At 35.7% G+C, this 15,270-nt stretch overlaps 1 protein-coding gene across 5 annotated transcripts in view; it reads left to right on the top strand.

Annotated features, from left to right (window-relative positions):
- The window catches only part of LOC121425498 (pleckstrin homology domain-containing family A member 1-like), an 82,525-nt gene extending 67,644 nt beyond the window's left edge, over positions 1–14,881 (top strand). For 2 of the 5 annotated variants that reach the window (XM_041621567.1, XM_041621568.1), the window contains exons 7-12: positions 687–860; positions 4,559–4,627; positions 6,146–6,210; positions 6,613–6,676; positions 7,685–7,768; positions 14,458–14,881. In XM_041621567.1, coding sequence (XP_041477501.1) covers positions 687–860; positions 4,559–4,627; positions 6,146–6,210; positions 6,613–6,676; positions 7,685–7,768; positions 14,458–14,496 — 495 coding nt within the window. In that variant the 3' untranslated portion in view covers positions 14,497–14,881. Of the gene's footprint in view, positions 1–686; positions 861–4,558; positions 4,628–6,145; positions 6,211–6,612; positions 6,677–7,684; positions 7,769–9,510; positions 9,554–10,772; positions 10,817–14,457 lie in introns of all 5 variants that reach the window. The other 3 variants (XM_041621571.1, XM_041621570.1, XM_041621569.1) reach the window with 3 other exon arrangements.
- Positions 14,882–15,270: the final 389 nt, after the last annotated feature.

Here is a 15,270-nt window from a genome sequence, read left to right as displayed (position 1 = left end):
ATGGACATACTGAAGCTATTGGACATGCTAATTATTCATGCTATTTTCTGGTTTTGCAGTACCAAACACTTATTCATTTAAAATTGAAACTTGGATTGAAAATATAATTTCCTTTGTCAGTGGGGAAAAACGATGTCGGGCAGGTATGGTCTTGCATTGCGTTTCTTTCAAAAATTTTGATTGGTGAAAGCTTTTGACGGGCACCAAACAATGTAGAGACAATCTTGATCACAATTATATTTTCCAATATATTTGTGTCTCATGGATATTATTCGTTTGTATTAAGATGCTATGGGATATATATGTAAATAAAGTTTGAATGAATTAAAGAACATTTGGTTATCAATGATACTTTCTTTTCCTTATAAGCATCTGATGTTTTATTCAAAATCACTATTTCCTCTACAATAATTCATGATTATTATTCCATTGAAAGGAAACTAAATGAGACATATAGAAGACCAACTAATAATTTTTATATGGATGAAGTACTGTGAGAAAAACTAATTTCTAGAAGAAAAGAAGAAAAAGTTGTTCAGTTGTTGACAACTGCATGCACACTGTATCAGCTGATGTATAAGCATAATTAGATGAAGAATTGTATTGGCTAATCATACAATATGGAAAAAGCAAACAATGCGAAATGCATGACTAAATTTCTCAACTTTGACCTTTGACCTAAACAGACAGGACTTAGTGAGAGCGACAGCGACGAGGAGGTCAACCTTTATACGCGGGGTACACCGTCGTCGCCACATTCACCAACGCACGCGGCCGGTACGATGGACAAGGTGACGGCGCGCCTCTTTCCCGGGAGGAACATCATTCAATCTGGTTGGTGCGTGAAGCAAGGCGCAGTGGTAAGTATCCTGCAAGGTTTATATTCTAGTCTAAAAAGCAGCTGGTCTAATTCTCTAAGTTCCTCTTCTCATCTACGTTCTTAAACTAGTTTAGTGGAAGCTGGTTTAACATTATGGGGGTGCTCAAAGCCGTCTTGGAAGCGATATTAAGTGGTCTTCCAAACCAGTTTAGAGAACCCCCTCGCGATGTAGTTTTCACGACCACTTTTCCCTGTTAAACAGGATTAAGCTTATTGAAGGCACAACCGTTATTCTGGAAGAGATCTCTGCATGGAAGTATGAGAGTGTGCATGTTCAGCACGCTACTTAGTACACACTGTGTGTAGAATGCCTGTGCTGCAGTTTCATATTTTGTATGAAACATGTTACTCCACAGAGTGTTCCCATAGCAACAAGACCATTGTACGTAAAGTCGTTCTGGAAACCAGTTCAGGAGATGGTAATGAGGACCCAAGCAAAGCGATTTTCTAAAGTGGTTTCCTGAACTGGTTTAAAGGAAACCAGTTCAAGAAAGTTGATGAGAACGGGGTCATATAGTCTAAAACCACATGATCTAAACCCATTTTTTTTCTCCTGGATCCATAATTTGGTTTAATTGCTGTTACATATATACAGCACTAATTCTCATTTAGTCTAATGCCCTGTTGGCCAATGCAATTTTCTCAGAAAAATGGAGGATTATTAAATTTTTGCACTCATTACATTATCAGACACATCATTTTATACCCGCTTTCTATAAGAGAAACATATTCAGTCACCATGAACCACCAAAAAATTGGAATCTATTGAATTATGGCACTGCTGGTCACATATGGTGTTACACATTCAAATCTTTGGAAATTAATATTGTCTATTGTTTCATCAAACTACACTATTATTTTTGTTTATTTTTATTGAAAAACATTGTTATTCATCTACTTATTTTGAAATACACTAATAGAGTTAACTAGACCTTTAAATATATTCACTGGTACATACATGTACAAACTATTTACAGTAAATAATAGTAGCAAAGTAGGTCACATTACTGGATGGAAATGATTCTTACGTTCCTCACAGAAGTCTTCCATAAATCCTGTCGGATGATTAGATGTGCAAGTCAGGGGCTCAGGAAATTAGAAAATTATGCCCTAACCAAATCTTCAACTATAAAGAAGTTCACACCCCATAATTGATTCAAACATTTATTGCATTAGGAGAGTATGTATAGAGAAGAAGTGACTTGGTGCCTCATTTAATTCAGTTCAGCTGTCTACATCTGCCTCAATGTTAATTCTGGATCATGTTCTTTGCCGGAAACATAATCTTTCTTAAGACTGAACATTCAAAATTTCATAATACTGTCTTTTATTAGTAACTGTATCAAATAGTGTATGAAACGTTGATATACGTATGTATTGTGTGCAAATGTGCTAGGATTTCTGTTCATGCATCTGAACAATATTTTAATAGTTGGAAGCATCATTTAGTCTGATATTCTTGAGTTTAGTCGAGAGTTTAGTTATGGCAGTACTTTCAAAATAGCATGGAAATTGTGTTGATTTCTCATTCAGGAAAAAGAAGAAACTGTATTACCTAAACAGTCAATTTAAGTACTAAAAGCAGACATAAGACACTAGTTTAAGAACTTTTAGAAATTTATGCCTTTGTCTTCTATTAATCAAGAGTAAGCACAGACAAGAAAAAAATTGCCTATAATGTAGCTCAACAGAAAAAAAGGATAAATCAGCAGCTTGCTGGAAATTAACAGCCATCTTTCACCTTTTGGAGGAAAAATAACACTAGGATATAATAATACATTACCGGAAGATGGTATTATCTTGTTAGATGGTGTTACTGACTTCCTACAGTAATTTTTTTTTTTTGGGGGGGGGGAAGGAGCCATACCATAGGTTCAGGAAATTAGCTTTGATAGGGTCCATGTTTGGCCATTTCATGATAAGTTTTAGGCAGTGTGTAGTTAGCTTGTTAGATTTAGATGTGGAGAGTTGTTTGGAATTGTCCAGAAATTTTGTTTACAATGTGTTTAGAATGATTTCATTAATAAGAAAAGTAATACTGATTTTTTTTTCATGAGCAATTTTCTTAATCGTGTTATATATCAATTACAATAATCAAGATAATTCAAAACCACATGCCCTTTGGAGAAAAAAAATGTGTTAAGCAAAGGTTTCAAAGTCTCACATATCTGTACTATCTTTTGACTTAAATCAATCAAACTGAGTTCTAATGCATTTCATTACATTACCTTTAATATAAACAATATTAAAAACAACAAGAAGTAAAAAAAATAATTTTGTTAGTAATATTATTTTTCTCCAATGAAATTTGTCAAATTGGCATTATTGTTAGGGATCCCTGTTTTTCCAACAAAACTGATGATATATTTTTTCAATTAAGTCATGCAATATTTATTATTTGTATTGATCTGTGAGACTGGTTGAAGACATAATAAGCCAAAATGAATAGGCAGGATGTTGAGGGTAATGATTTATGTATTCTCTCAAAATTAGACATAATTTTAGTCAGATTCTGTAATGTTAATGTTGTAGTCACATTTCCCCTATAGGGGCCGTACAGCTGCTGTAAGGGAAATGTGACTGTGCCAATTTCAGAGATGGATATGTTGAGTGCATTGCAGAGGGGAGAGTCCCTTTTTTCAGTCTCACACTTTCAAAACAACCATACACTCGATATTTGATATGTTATTGTGTTATGGTAGAATGAGAACAACATAAAGATTGCCATCCAGTTAATGAATGTGAGAAATATGTAATTGACAGATAACAGCGATCACATCGGATTTATTTTTCTGTCTAGATGCAAGTTCATTCTCAGTTCACCCTTGTTTTGATAACAATGTGTGGCTACACATGATTGGTTCCAAGCAAGTACTCTTTGATTGTAAAATGTTCATTTCATGTTTTGACATCTTTTGAAAAGAGAAGAGAGATATTATACAGTTAATAACATAATTACACATTTACACGGGGGGGGGGGGGTCTTGTTTGCCATACCCACCACTTGAATAGTCATGTATCATTGACTGGTTTATTATACTCATAATAAATTAGATATGTTTATATATAGCACCTTTTCCAGAGGAAAAAAATGCAACTGGGCAATTCCATGAATAAGTCAACCTTTTTGTACATCCGACCCCCATTTTTTTTCAAGTTTTACTTCACTTCATAAACTGACCAACTCATGGTCCTTTGAGAACATTACAGACTGTCAAAAGAACAAGAAATCAGAGACAAAAAATATCATGAAGGTTGCATGTATAGGGGGTCAGACGTACATATTTTATGTAATTGCCCAACTATTACTACCCTTAGCTATATCTCAAACTACCACTTGTAATTCCGCTATTCAAGAAATAGATCATGCCTTGCCTTTTCACCTTTCCTAGCCTGGGTTAAGTGCAGCATGTTGCGGATAACTTTTTTTCTTTTGCAACCTGACAAGAATGCATTGTCAAGACTTGTTAATAATTGGCCCTCATTGCATACTTTTTCATCAACGATTTCATTACCATTTTCATAAAGATTTCCTTCTGCCTATGAAATAACAGAAAACCAATATGATCTTTTGTATAGTGATCTACAAGTGTATTTGTTATTTTTCAGAGACTATATACATCAATCGACAGTTCTCTCGTATTTAATACCCTTTACTTTCGTGTTGTTTATCCACAGAGAAAAAGTTGGAAAAGGAGATATTTCATCTTAGATGATCAAGGCATATCTTATTATAAATCAGATCAGGTTAGTTAACTATCTTTTTTTAATTCAAAAAATTAACTTTTGTTCTCAACACATTGGAAAATTTACCTTGAAATTTTTGCCTATCCACTGCAGCCTTTATCACAAATTTAACCTGGTGGGTGTTTCATATAGCTGTTTTTAAGTTACAAGCGACTTTACGAAGGACTGGTGATCCTTTCTTATGGGTTAATCCACACCAATGAAACTTTGGTGCGCTTAATTTTCCTCAAGAGAGGGTCACCGGTCATTTGTAAAGTCACTCATAACTTTAAACAGTGTTATGAAACACCCATCAGATCCAGCTTTGCTGATGTAATTATGGATGAATGGGTCATAGACATTACGAAGCTTATAAATGTAGCACCATTCTTTGTCGAGAGTCATAGTGTCCGGGTGTAAATATCCTCCTTCACACGCTTTTCACAAGTGCCGTGACTCCCTGTCAGCCGCTACTAGCTTGTAGGTGTCAACATGATGTCCAGCAAAGCTAGACCGGCTCACGTGGTTGATGAAGGCTGCTGTTAAGAGCAAAACAATAAAACAAAGTTCAAGTTTGTTGAGAACACAAAATAAATTTCTCAATATCTTTTACCAACACAGATGGAATGCCAGGGCACCAACTTCATCTTCCTGGTAGGGTCCCCTCCCCCATGTAGTTGGATCATACATTGATCCTGTAAAGAACTATGTATCTTGCTACATGTGCAGAGCTGCCAAGTAGGACTGATTTTCAGTATTTAGTACTGAAAAATGAGAAAAATACCGATGGTTTCATCGGGGCGGGGGGGGGGGGGGGCAAATTTTAATTTGATGGGGGTGTGCCTCACGTGACCTTGAAATGGGGGTCAAAGGAACCGACTTCAAGGGTAAAATATGTGATCTTGTGAACTAAATACATACCGGGCAGTGTGAAAAACGTTCTATAAAACGGGATCGTGGTTCTCTAGGTATGGTGCACGCTGCGCTGTGCATTTACGAGAGGGCACTAACCATGCATGAAGCTGCTAGCACCATTATCAAGGGAATTATGAAGCTGTGCGTGCAGCTATCGGATGTGGTGCTCGTGCTGATCATTTTTGGCAGGGCTGGGGATCTGAGATGTTTCATTATGGGGGTCTTGTGAGCTGGGAAGGGCGGCTTCTGAACGGAACATTTGTCATTTGGAGTATCTATAGAACTGAAAATTAGGTCTGAGAAAGGGGGTCAATAAAGCGGCACGTCCCCATACCGCCAATGTATGTGAGTACGGTACTCCAAGTTTCATGTAAAAAACTGATTTATAGATTTTCAGTTTTATGTGTTGTGCTATGGTATTTCTTTGAAAAAAATGATTTCGTCATCAAAATTCTGATTTTCAGCTTTTAAAATTGTGATATGTTCTTGTTCAGGTTGGCAGCTCTGCCTCTGTTTCACTTTAAGTGCGGAGTTATGCTTTTGGATCTTTTATTTGGGAGAGGATGGAACATTTTAATTGTGATTCCCACTCGACACTCTCATTTGTTTTCTTTTTGTATACAGGAAAAATTACCCATCAGAATGATCCCTCTTAAAGAAATATCATCTTGCAAAGTAGCAGAACACGGGTGAGTATATTTGCCACTCTCGATTCTGCTGTTGCACATTTTGCTTAACGAGCCTCTCTCTCACTTTTTGCCCAATACTCCTGAGACATGACACACACCTTGGTCTGGAGTGAAGATGAGGCAGAAACTTTTTTTTTATGTGTTGGGCCTACCATCTATTTGGCATGTTATGGCAATTAATCAGAAGAAACTTTTGCGGAGTGGACTCCATCAGTTTTGGCCCAATGCAAATGACACCTATAAAGGCACACATTTGTGTTGGACTGAAGAGTGTAAGAAACACATAAATAAGTGTTATCAGATGATACGTTGTCATGGTAATGGCATATTATGGTGTTAACATAAGGCTGTCATGATAGGGCTGATCAAGACTGTTTCGTATTTTTATTTTGTCATTTCAAGGCCCAGCATTCAGCGGGACAACTTATTTGAAATCATCAGTGCAGGAAGGACGTTCTACGTACAGGTAATCATGAGATGCAGAAGGGCCCTGTTGATACTGATCCAAATTTACTCCTGATATTTGTGATAGTTTTCTCACGGGATTTCTTGAGTTCCAGTGGTATTTGGAAAGAGAAAACTACATGAAAAGAAATTTAGCATTCCCAAGGAAGCCTCTATTAAGATTTTTTATTCTTTTTTTATGCCTCTGCTTAGGGTAGGTGGTTGCCAGAGGAATTGTGTTTTTACATTGACAGTCTGTTTGTCCATCCATTCTATTGTCTGTCTTGCAATAACTAAAACCATGCGATGGATCAACTTAGAACTTGGACCAAGTGTGCATGTAGGGGTATAGATGATGTGATCAGATTTGGGGTCATGAGGTCAAAGGTCAGAGAGGTCATTGTATACCTCAAATTATCTTTCTGACCATAATTTCACATTGGACTCTTGTATGAATATGCTGGTGAGGATAATCTGGTGGGTGTTTCATGAAAGTTGTCAGTACTGACTAAATAGTCAGTGCTGACTATTTCAGTGAAATCCTTGGATTTGATTGGCTGAAAGGCATGGCCTCTGACTGTTGCTATGGTAACTGTCGGAGAAAGACAACTTTCATGAAACGGCCCCCAGAGGTCAAATGTCACAGATTTTTTTGTTTAATAATATATCTTGTTCAATTGATAACCAATTAACCCTTTGAACAATTACTCTCTAATTTGGCTCATGTATGCATAAGGGATTTACGATCCGATCAGATGTTGGGGTCACATTGTAAATTGTTAAAGATCACAGAAATCAGCATTTTGAAATTCTGTAAGCTAGGTTTGTACTGGATTCTTAAATCTTGCAATGGCAGAGGCATAGATTCTGTCTGAAATCTGATGAATAGCATAACAATATTTGTGCGCACTTGTATTATTCCAAGTTATTATATAACTGCAATATTATTATTATTTAAAAATGTTATTCTGATCGAGTTGTAGGATCATGGATGGTATTAATCTATTTTTCTTTTGTTTCTCTCCTTCAGGCCTATTCACCGGGCGAGATGGCCTCGTGGGTGGATTCAATTAGCAATGCCATCGGAACCAAGAAGAAAGGCTTAGAACAGAGTGTGAGTGTGAAAAAACCTATTCACATAGCCTCTTTGTATCTCTTTATACCATGCTGCGTCTGATTCAAAACCTTTCGACAATCCTTGGGGGCATTTCACAAAGATTTAAATATGACTTTGACTTGCACTTACATCTAAATGCCTAGTTGTGTGCAGTACATAAGTATATCTGACTACATAAGTCAGATCATGCGAAAAGGACACTACTTTGTGAAACACCTCCATGGAGTTTATAAATGATCAAGTTATTAACAGTTGGATCAATATATGGGACTAACAATAAGAGAAATTTTAATGGATTCAACTTATGTTTTCAACATCCTGGAAAATTTACCTTGATATATTTGGGTATCCATCGCAGCCTTTTTCCGCATTTTGACTCGATCTAACCTTGCTTAGTTATTTAAGAACAATAGATAAGGGGATAGAGCAAATGTCCACATGTCCACGACCCAAATCATTCATCAAGATCAGATCAGGGAGTGTTTCACAAAGATTTAAGTACAACTTAGAGTTACACTTAAATTCTGACGAGTACATGACATGCAACACGCAATCTTATAATGTGAACGTCCTCTTGGCATCTGACAAATGCAGTCATAAATTTTATATCGCAGGCAACTAGGCATTCAAGTGCGACTCTACGTCACACTTAAAATGTAAAACACCCCCGGGTCTTATCACTGATAAGGGCTAAGGTGGATACCAAAAATATTTGAGATGAATTTTTTTCAGTGTGTTGAGAACAAATTTTGATCTGTTAATGTCTTCTCAAATACATGAAATTTCATGATTGTTCTAGGAGAGACTTTGTAGTAACCTCAAACAATTTGCAAGATATTGTATTTTATTGTAAAAACAACAATTAGTTTGTTGAATATTAGGGTGCAAGAGTGCAGAAGCATGTATGCACAGCATATTTTGATTTCCTTATTTCTGCTGCATAATATTTGAAAAAATCACTTATAGAGAGTTCTTGTATAATAATTAGATTATTCAGCTTGCTGAAATTTCCTCTGATGAGGTGAAAAATTTGAAACTGACTGCAAAAATGTGAAAAGCATGTTGACACAGCCTCTTTGTATACACTATGCTGCATGCAATACTATTGGCAATATTGTCGGTGCTTAAAAACACATTTGTTTTATGCACAATATGAGTGAAATGATTTAAATATTGATTAATTTTAACCCTGAAACAATTATAGCATTCAATTTACAAGAGATGTGAATAATTTAGTATTACAATAAAGAATAGAATGAAACATAGACTGAAACCACAATTATATCGACTCCTCAAAGGGTTAGTTGATACAAACCCAGATTATATTGACGTAATTCAATTTCATGACAATTTTCATTTTATCTTGTAAATATGCTATATCCAAGAGCATTAGTAATAATTACTGGCAAGGTATATATTAAATTTTTATATAATCAGGAATTGGGGAAAAATGCTCTGCACATATACTTGCCATTTAGGGCTGTTTATGATATTATGGTATATATATATTTTTGTACAGGCTAGGCCTAGATTGCTGCTTGCCCATACCTATTTAACTGGATGATTTTAATATGTGCAATATCTTATTTCTTTTCTTACCTGTGTATATTTATATTGTTCTTCTTTTTTTTTCTTCATTTTTTGTTGATATCAACTACACATATCACCAGTAACTTTTCTAAATATGTGCTTTTCTTTCATTTAAGATATTTTTTCATGGATGTTTATATTATTCTCAGGTTTTCTATTTGTGCAATGAAACGACTGGATTTTGATAGTAAGGTACTTTGTATTCAAATGAACCGATGAAGATGTGATTTTTTTTATATTCGAGATGAAATTTGATACTGATAACAGGTTCTAAATGCACATTCACAGTGTTGATATGTATGATTTTGCTTGGATATTCATGTGTTACCATGTATATGATTTGAAATCTAACCAAACTACAGAATACCACCATTATCTCACTAAATTTTATAAGAGTTAAGTTTTTGTTGTGTTTGATACAATTTAGTTTAATGGGAATGTTTAAAGTTAAATTCCATCCTTATGTGAGAATTGCATTGATATCAACATAGAGGCAGGATAATTTCATGGGGGGGGACATAATCTGATGGTGACATCATTATATGAAGTTTTTTTTTATAATGAAAATGTTATATGACCCAGATTTCTCTTTTTCATATTCATCTTTCTTCCCTTTTGTTTCTTCCATTTTCGGTTCCTTCCTCCTTTTCCCTCCTTTCTTTCACCTTTTAAACAGTTATGGGTTTTTTTTCACTGAAAAATCATGTGGGGAGGTCCCCCCCCCCTGCCACCGATATGATGCTGCCCCTGCATTAGGGATACACTTAGTCTTTGAGTATTGGTTACATTTAGGATCAGGGTTATAAATAGGATTTGGCATAGGTAAACCTATTTATGATAAAAATAATAATCATTTATACAGTGCTGTCAACTGTGCACTCTTCCGAGGGAATCGGTAACAGCGGCATATTTGTTCATCACCGCATTTTACTCTCTAAAGTAATCAATAAAGATTGTGGGAGTTCTAATCGGTCAATGTACCGATTCAGTTGGGGAAAGCAGTGATATATTGATGGTACCATTCCATTGCCGATTCAAGTTTTCAAATTACTTTATATGAATCAAGGTTAGGATTTTTTAGGAAGGAATTTCGGGTTAGGATTAGATTTAATAGCTAGTTTTGGGGCTAGGTTTTTTGTTAATAAAATACTACACTTCAGCATTAGGTTTATTAAGTACTTTGGTAAATTGGTTCAAGTTGGGATGACGCAAAGGACATCATCTTAATCTTTCCCATGAATGGTGTATTCTGTAGTTATTCCACACAATCAAGCACAAATACACAAGTGTACCAGTACACGAAGAATGCTAACATTTGAATTTATTTTGCTTTTCATTTTGTTTCTTTGTTTTATTCTTGTATAATTGCATGCATGGCCTTTCCTGCATTCATCTTGCCACCTTACGATAGTGATGTGAGCGGAAGGGTTTAGATTCAATGTACAGAGTTTGTAGGTGAGTTCTGCATGGAATGTAACATGAAATGTGATCAGCATGTGATCAGCATGAATCAGCCTAAATTAACATAAATTGGCATCAGTAGTGTACCTAGGATTTTCCACAGGGGGGGGGCAAAATCGTTCGCCGAAAAATAGATTACATGTGTAATCATGGGGGTTTGTATCGATCCACTCAGTGTACTGGCAGATGGTCGGATTCTTAGATTATCAAACGCCATTAAGAGCTCACTTGGTCTACTATTAATTTGCTATAATTGCTGTCTAGTCTACACTAAGCTTGGTCTATTAACCATTGGCCCGTAGTCTCCACTTGGGTTTTGACTAAAATCTGGTCTAAAGTTGTGGTTTAACTATGGAAAGCCAAATGTGACAGGTATCTCAAACACTACAAGTTCGATCATCTGCTCATTTGACACTTGGATCATGTAGGAATAATTACTGAAATAGAAACATAAAAACACAAGAAAAGAGCCAATTAAAGATAGGACACATAATGTAAATGCAATATTGACATTTTTGGCTTCCCATGATTTTAGCAGAGTTGGACAATGACCTAAGTTAACCCAGAGAGCTCCAGACAGTCTTATTTCCATTTTGTCTACCTATTATTTTGCATTTTGTCAAAAATGAAAATTTAGTTCATACACATCATCTAATCAAGCAGACGGTGGTATCAGACTGAGTGGATATTAGACAAAATGATTACAGCTTAAAGTGATTGGTTAACATTGGTTTGACTTTTAAAAAATCTGAGCTAGAAGGTCACACTTGTCACTTGTGTCTGCGATATGTTCCAAAAATGAAGCCAAGAAAAAATTGCGTTCGAAAATAATTATTTAGTGCTTCAAAAATTGAAATATAAAGTGTTCAGAAACACCATCTTAATTTCATCCCATACACTTATGTGTACTATTTAGGTGTCTATAAGACGCTTATTTACAAAATCGGGGTTTGCCTTGTAGTTTTCGCTTTTCATTCGCAATAATGGTTGTTTTCTGGGTTTATCAGTTCTAATACATGCACTTGTATACATGTTTCATCTTGGTTTGAGAATTTCTTAAATCGGCTGCTCACAAAGTTAAACAATACCTTTAACTGGAAAATTGACTAATTGGTAAATGGCCTAAATGGCAGTTAGACCACATGGGGTTAGACCAAATGGAAAGTAGACAATTTTGGCGTAGACCAAGTGGCAATTTACTAACATGGCTGCCTAAAATGAATTTGTTCAGGGACAAATTGCTGAGACGCTTTGCATCTTACAATATCCCAATGGGATTTTTTTTTATCCTTAAACGCTCTGGAATTTTATCAACAAACCTGGGGCCCGTTTCATAAAGAGTTACAACTATTGTAACTTTGCCATTATGGCACTCTGATAGCTCAGCAGCCAATCACATGCAAGGATTCCATGGTAGTTAGAATAATGACAAAGTTTCATTAGTTCTACCTCTTCATTGAAACAGGCCCCCGGATTGTCGTATTCATGGATGATTACTTCTAAAGCCCCTTTCACAAATGGTGGTGCGACTGCTTCCAACCGTTGCGATTCTGTGCAAAATATATTGTGACCAAGTGATCTCAAACGATCGCACGAGCAATTGTGAAAGCCCCTTTACATGATAACATGTTTATATTATTGAGAATTGTATTTGGCTTTCCACATTGATACTCTAGTTGTTCTTGCCATAACTTGATTGTAACTTTTCAAACATGTGGATGAAAGGAAGAAGGTCTCTTGCTTTGGTGACCTTAATGTTGTTATGCTTGACCTTAGGGAAACTGCCAGGATCATCTACTTTTAAGTGCCCTTTAAGATTTTGAAGCAGTTTGTATAGCTATATACCCAGATGACATTAATGTCATTCCCTTATAATAGTAATGCATATTATAGTCCACATGTCCACTCTTCAGAGTACTGACACTGTTGTTATTCCCTTCGAAACGTTCTCATTTTTACATGATGTTAATCATTATTTTGGAGCATTAACACATTTCACATCATAAAAATAAAAATGGCTCCCTCCTTACACTCTGGTACTTTTTTGTGCTTCACTCCTCACAAAATACAATGTTATTATTTCCATTATCTGCAACACTAGAAAAGAATATTCTTTTAAACTACACTTCATTTCAAAGAGAATTTCAAGTAAACCTTTCGATAACATAAAAGAATATATGGGAAAAGATAAATTCTGTCTTGGAAATGTGTATGGTGAGCCCCTGTATCTACTGGATGATACACGCAAAGCATGTGAGAATGAAGCATGCGTAGTAGAAAAATAAAAGCCGCCATTTTCAGAAACCAATTATAACCCTCCTCTTTTTTAAGTCTGGGGGATAAATCTAGTATTTTATAAAGATCTGGCACAAATATCTCCCAATTTTAATGCTGTCTTTTCTCTCTTTTTTTTCAATTCAATTCAATTTGCCTTTCAAAAAAAAATTGGTTTGTTTCTTCAAAACTTACTGACAAGCAAAATAAAAAGAGATAAAATGGTACTTCTCCAAACTAGGGCCAATATAAAACTTTTGTGGCAGTCCACGCTCCCTTTCCCCTACATTTAAGCATGTGTGTAGAGATAATGTGAAATAGGTACAATAAAAGTATATAGGCTGAAGATGTAGTTGTCTGCATTAATAGAAATTGCTTGAAGTAGAATACCTTCTTCCTTTGCCTCTAGGAAAATAAAATCATGTGCTCTTGATGACGTGAAACAAATTTTTTTTTAAAGAGAAGATGAAGAAATTTATGTTTTTGTTTTTTTTAATGTGTAACCAGTGGCGAATCCAGCCGGGTTTGACACTATTAGTTACACTGTGCTTGTTCATGTAATACGGGAAATATATACGTTCAGGATGCAAATTTCATGGTGCTAGAGGCGGAATGGAATATGGAGCCAGAACGTAGGTATTTCCCTATTTTGTGAGAACAAGTGGGGTGTAAGTATTTTCTCTTGTACACTTATGATCTAATGATTTTGTATGTATATTCAGCTTGGTTGACATTACTTTTTGGTGAATATTCAAAAGATTATACCTAATTCCTGCCAATCCTTTTATAGGCATAGGTTTAGGACTGCCTATCATTTATTCTTTAGTTTATAGAGGGGGTCTGTTTAAGAGCTACATACTACAAATTGTCATGGAAAAATGTGTGTTCTTTGTCTAAATGTCTAAGATATATCCATGTTATTGTAGAATAAGGTGAAAATCAAGACAATAAAACCTCAGCATTTTATGAGTAACTTTTGAAAAGAATCATTCCTACACAGTACGTACAGTGCACATTTTGCCATTGAACTTGATGCACAATTAGCAATGTGCATTGCGTTGCTCTAATACCAAGCTTACATACCGCAGAATGCAGCCTCATCTTCAGTGGTTGAAATGAACACTTGGCGTGTGCATACCAATGAAGACAACGTTAAAACAACAATAGCTAAACATTAAAAAATAAATACCATGTCCCATATTGTTAGTGCGCAGTGGTTGGCCCAGCCAAAGTATTGTGACTAATCCGGTTAGATCAGCCACCGTTTAATGTACATAATTTAAAGATTTTTGAGGGATGTGTTTATATGTACTTATATTACATATTTTCATGATTGTGTATTTATGTTTTGGCCTTTGCAGATGTTTGTGAATAGAATGGAAGGAAATACGTACCTATGATGGAGCCATCATTGCCAGTAACTTATCTGAGTCATACCCCATTCAACGTCATCATACATCCATCCATTCCTGATGACGAAACACCACAAAAGATCTTTTCTCCAGAGTTGGAACTATATGGTTGTTTGCATAATGCGGTGCTCCTCATCAAGTTCAGTCCCATTTGTAGGATTTTGAGTTGGGGAGTTCAGTATTGATTTGAGAAGGATCGCCCATCCTGAGTTCTAAGAGGGGATTCCTCCATCCTGATCAAGTGCCTTCGAAGAAGAATCTTCCAAATATCTAGTGTTGGACCAATTAGTCATCCAGTGTAGACCCACATACAGGAATCCAACGTGGGGTGTTCTACTTCTAGATCAAGCATTCCAAACTCTTTTCCAAACTTTAGGAAAAAAAATAGACATTTTGTGTGGTGCTGTCCAACGTTTTTAATTCATTCCCTTCGTAGCCAGGAAGCATGAATTTGTACCTTTTTTTATGTGGCCTCGAACAAAAACTGAATTATGTGTCGCTTAATTCGTTCACTTGAATTTCAATAATAGTAAACATATTAGTATTTCCACTTACATCTTTTATAGATAATTACAAATTTGTAAGTCATTCTCCGAAGCTTTTGTTGAACAGGTGACTGGGTTTTTTTTGTTGGTTTTAAGTCACAAAATGACACGTTAGAACATCATTATTTCATCCTTCTTATTTCTACAATTGCTATGATATGCTGAAGATATCGGTGGCAGGAATAATGGTATCTGAGAAATGATGGGAGATGCATTT

The sequence above is a fragment of the Lytechinus variegatus genome, chromosome 12, assembly GCF_018143015.1.
Source record: "Lytechinus variegatus isolate NC3 chromosome 12, Lvar_3.0, whole genome shotgun sequence".
In the NCBI taxonomy this organism is placed as follows: domain Eukaryota; kingdom Metazoa; phylum Echinodermata; class Echinoidea; order Temnopleuroida; family Toxopneustidae; genus Lytechinus; species Lytechinus variegatus.
This window is presented reverse-complemented; position numbering and strand designations above follow the sequence as displayed.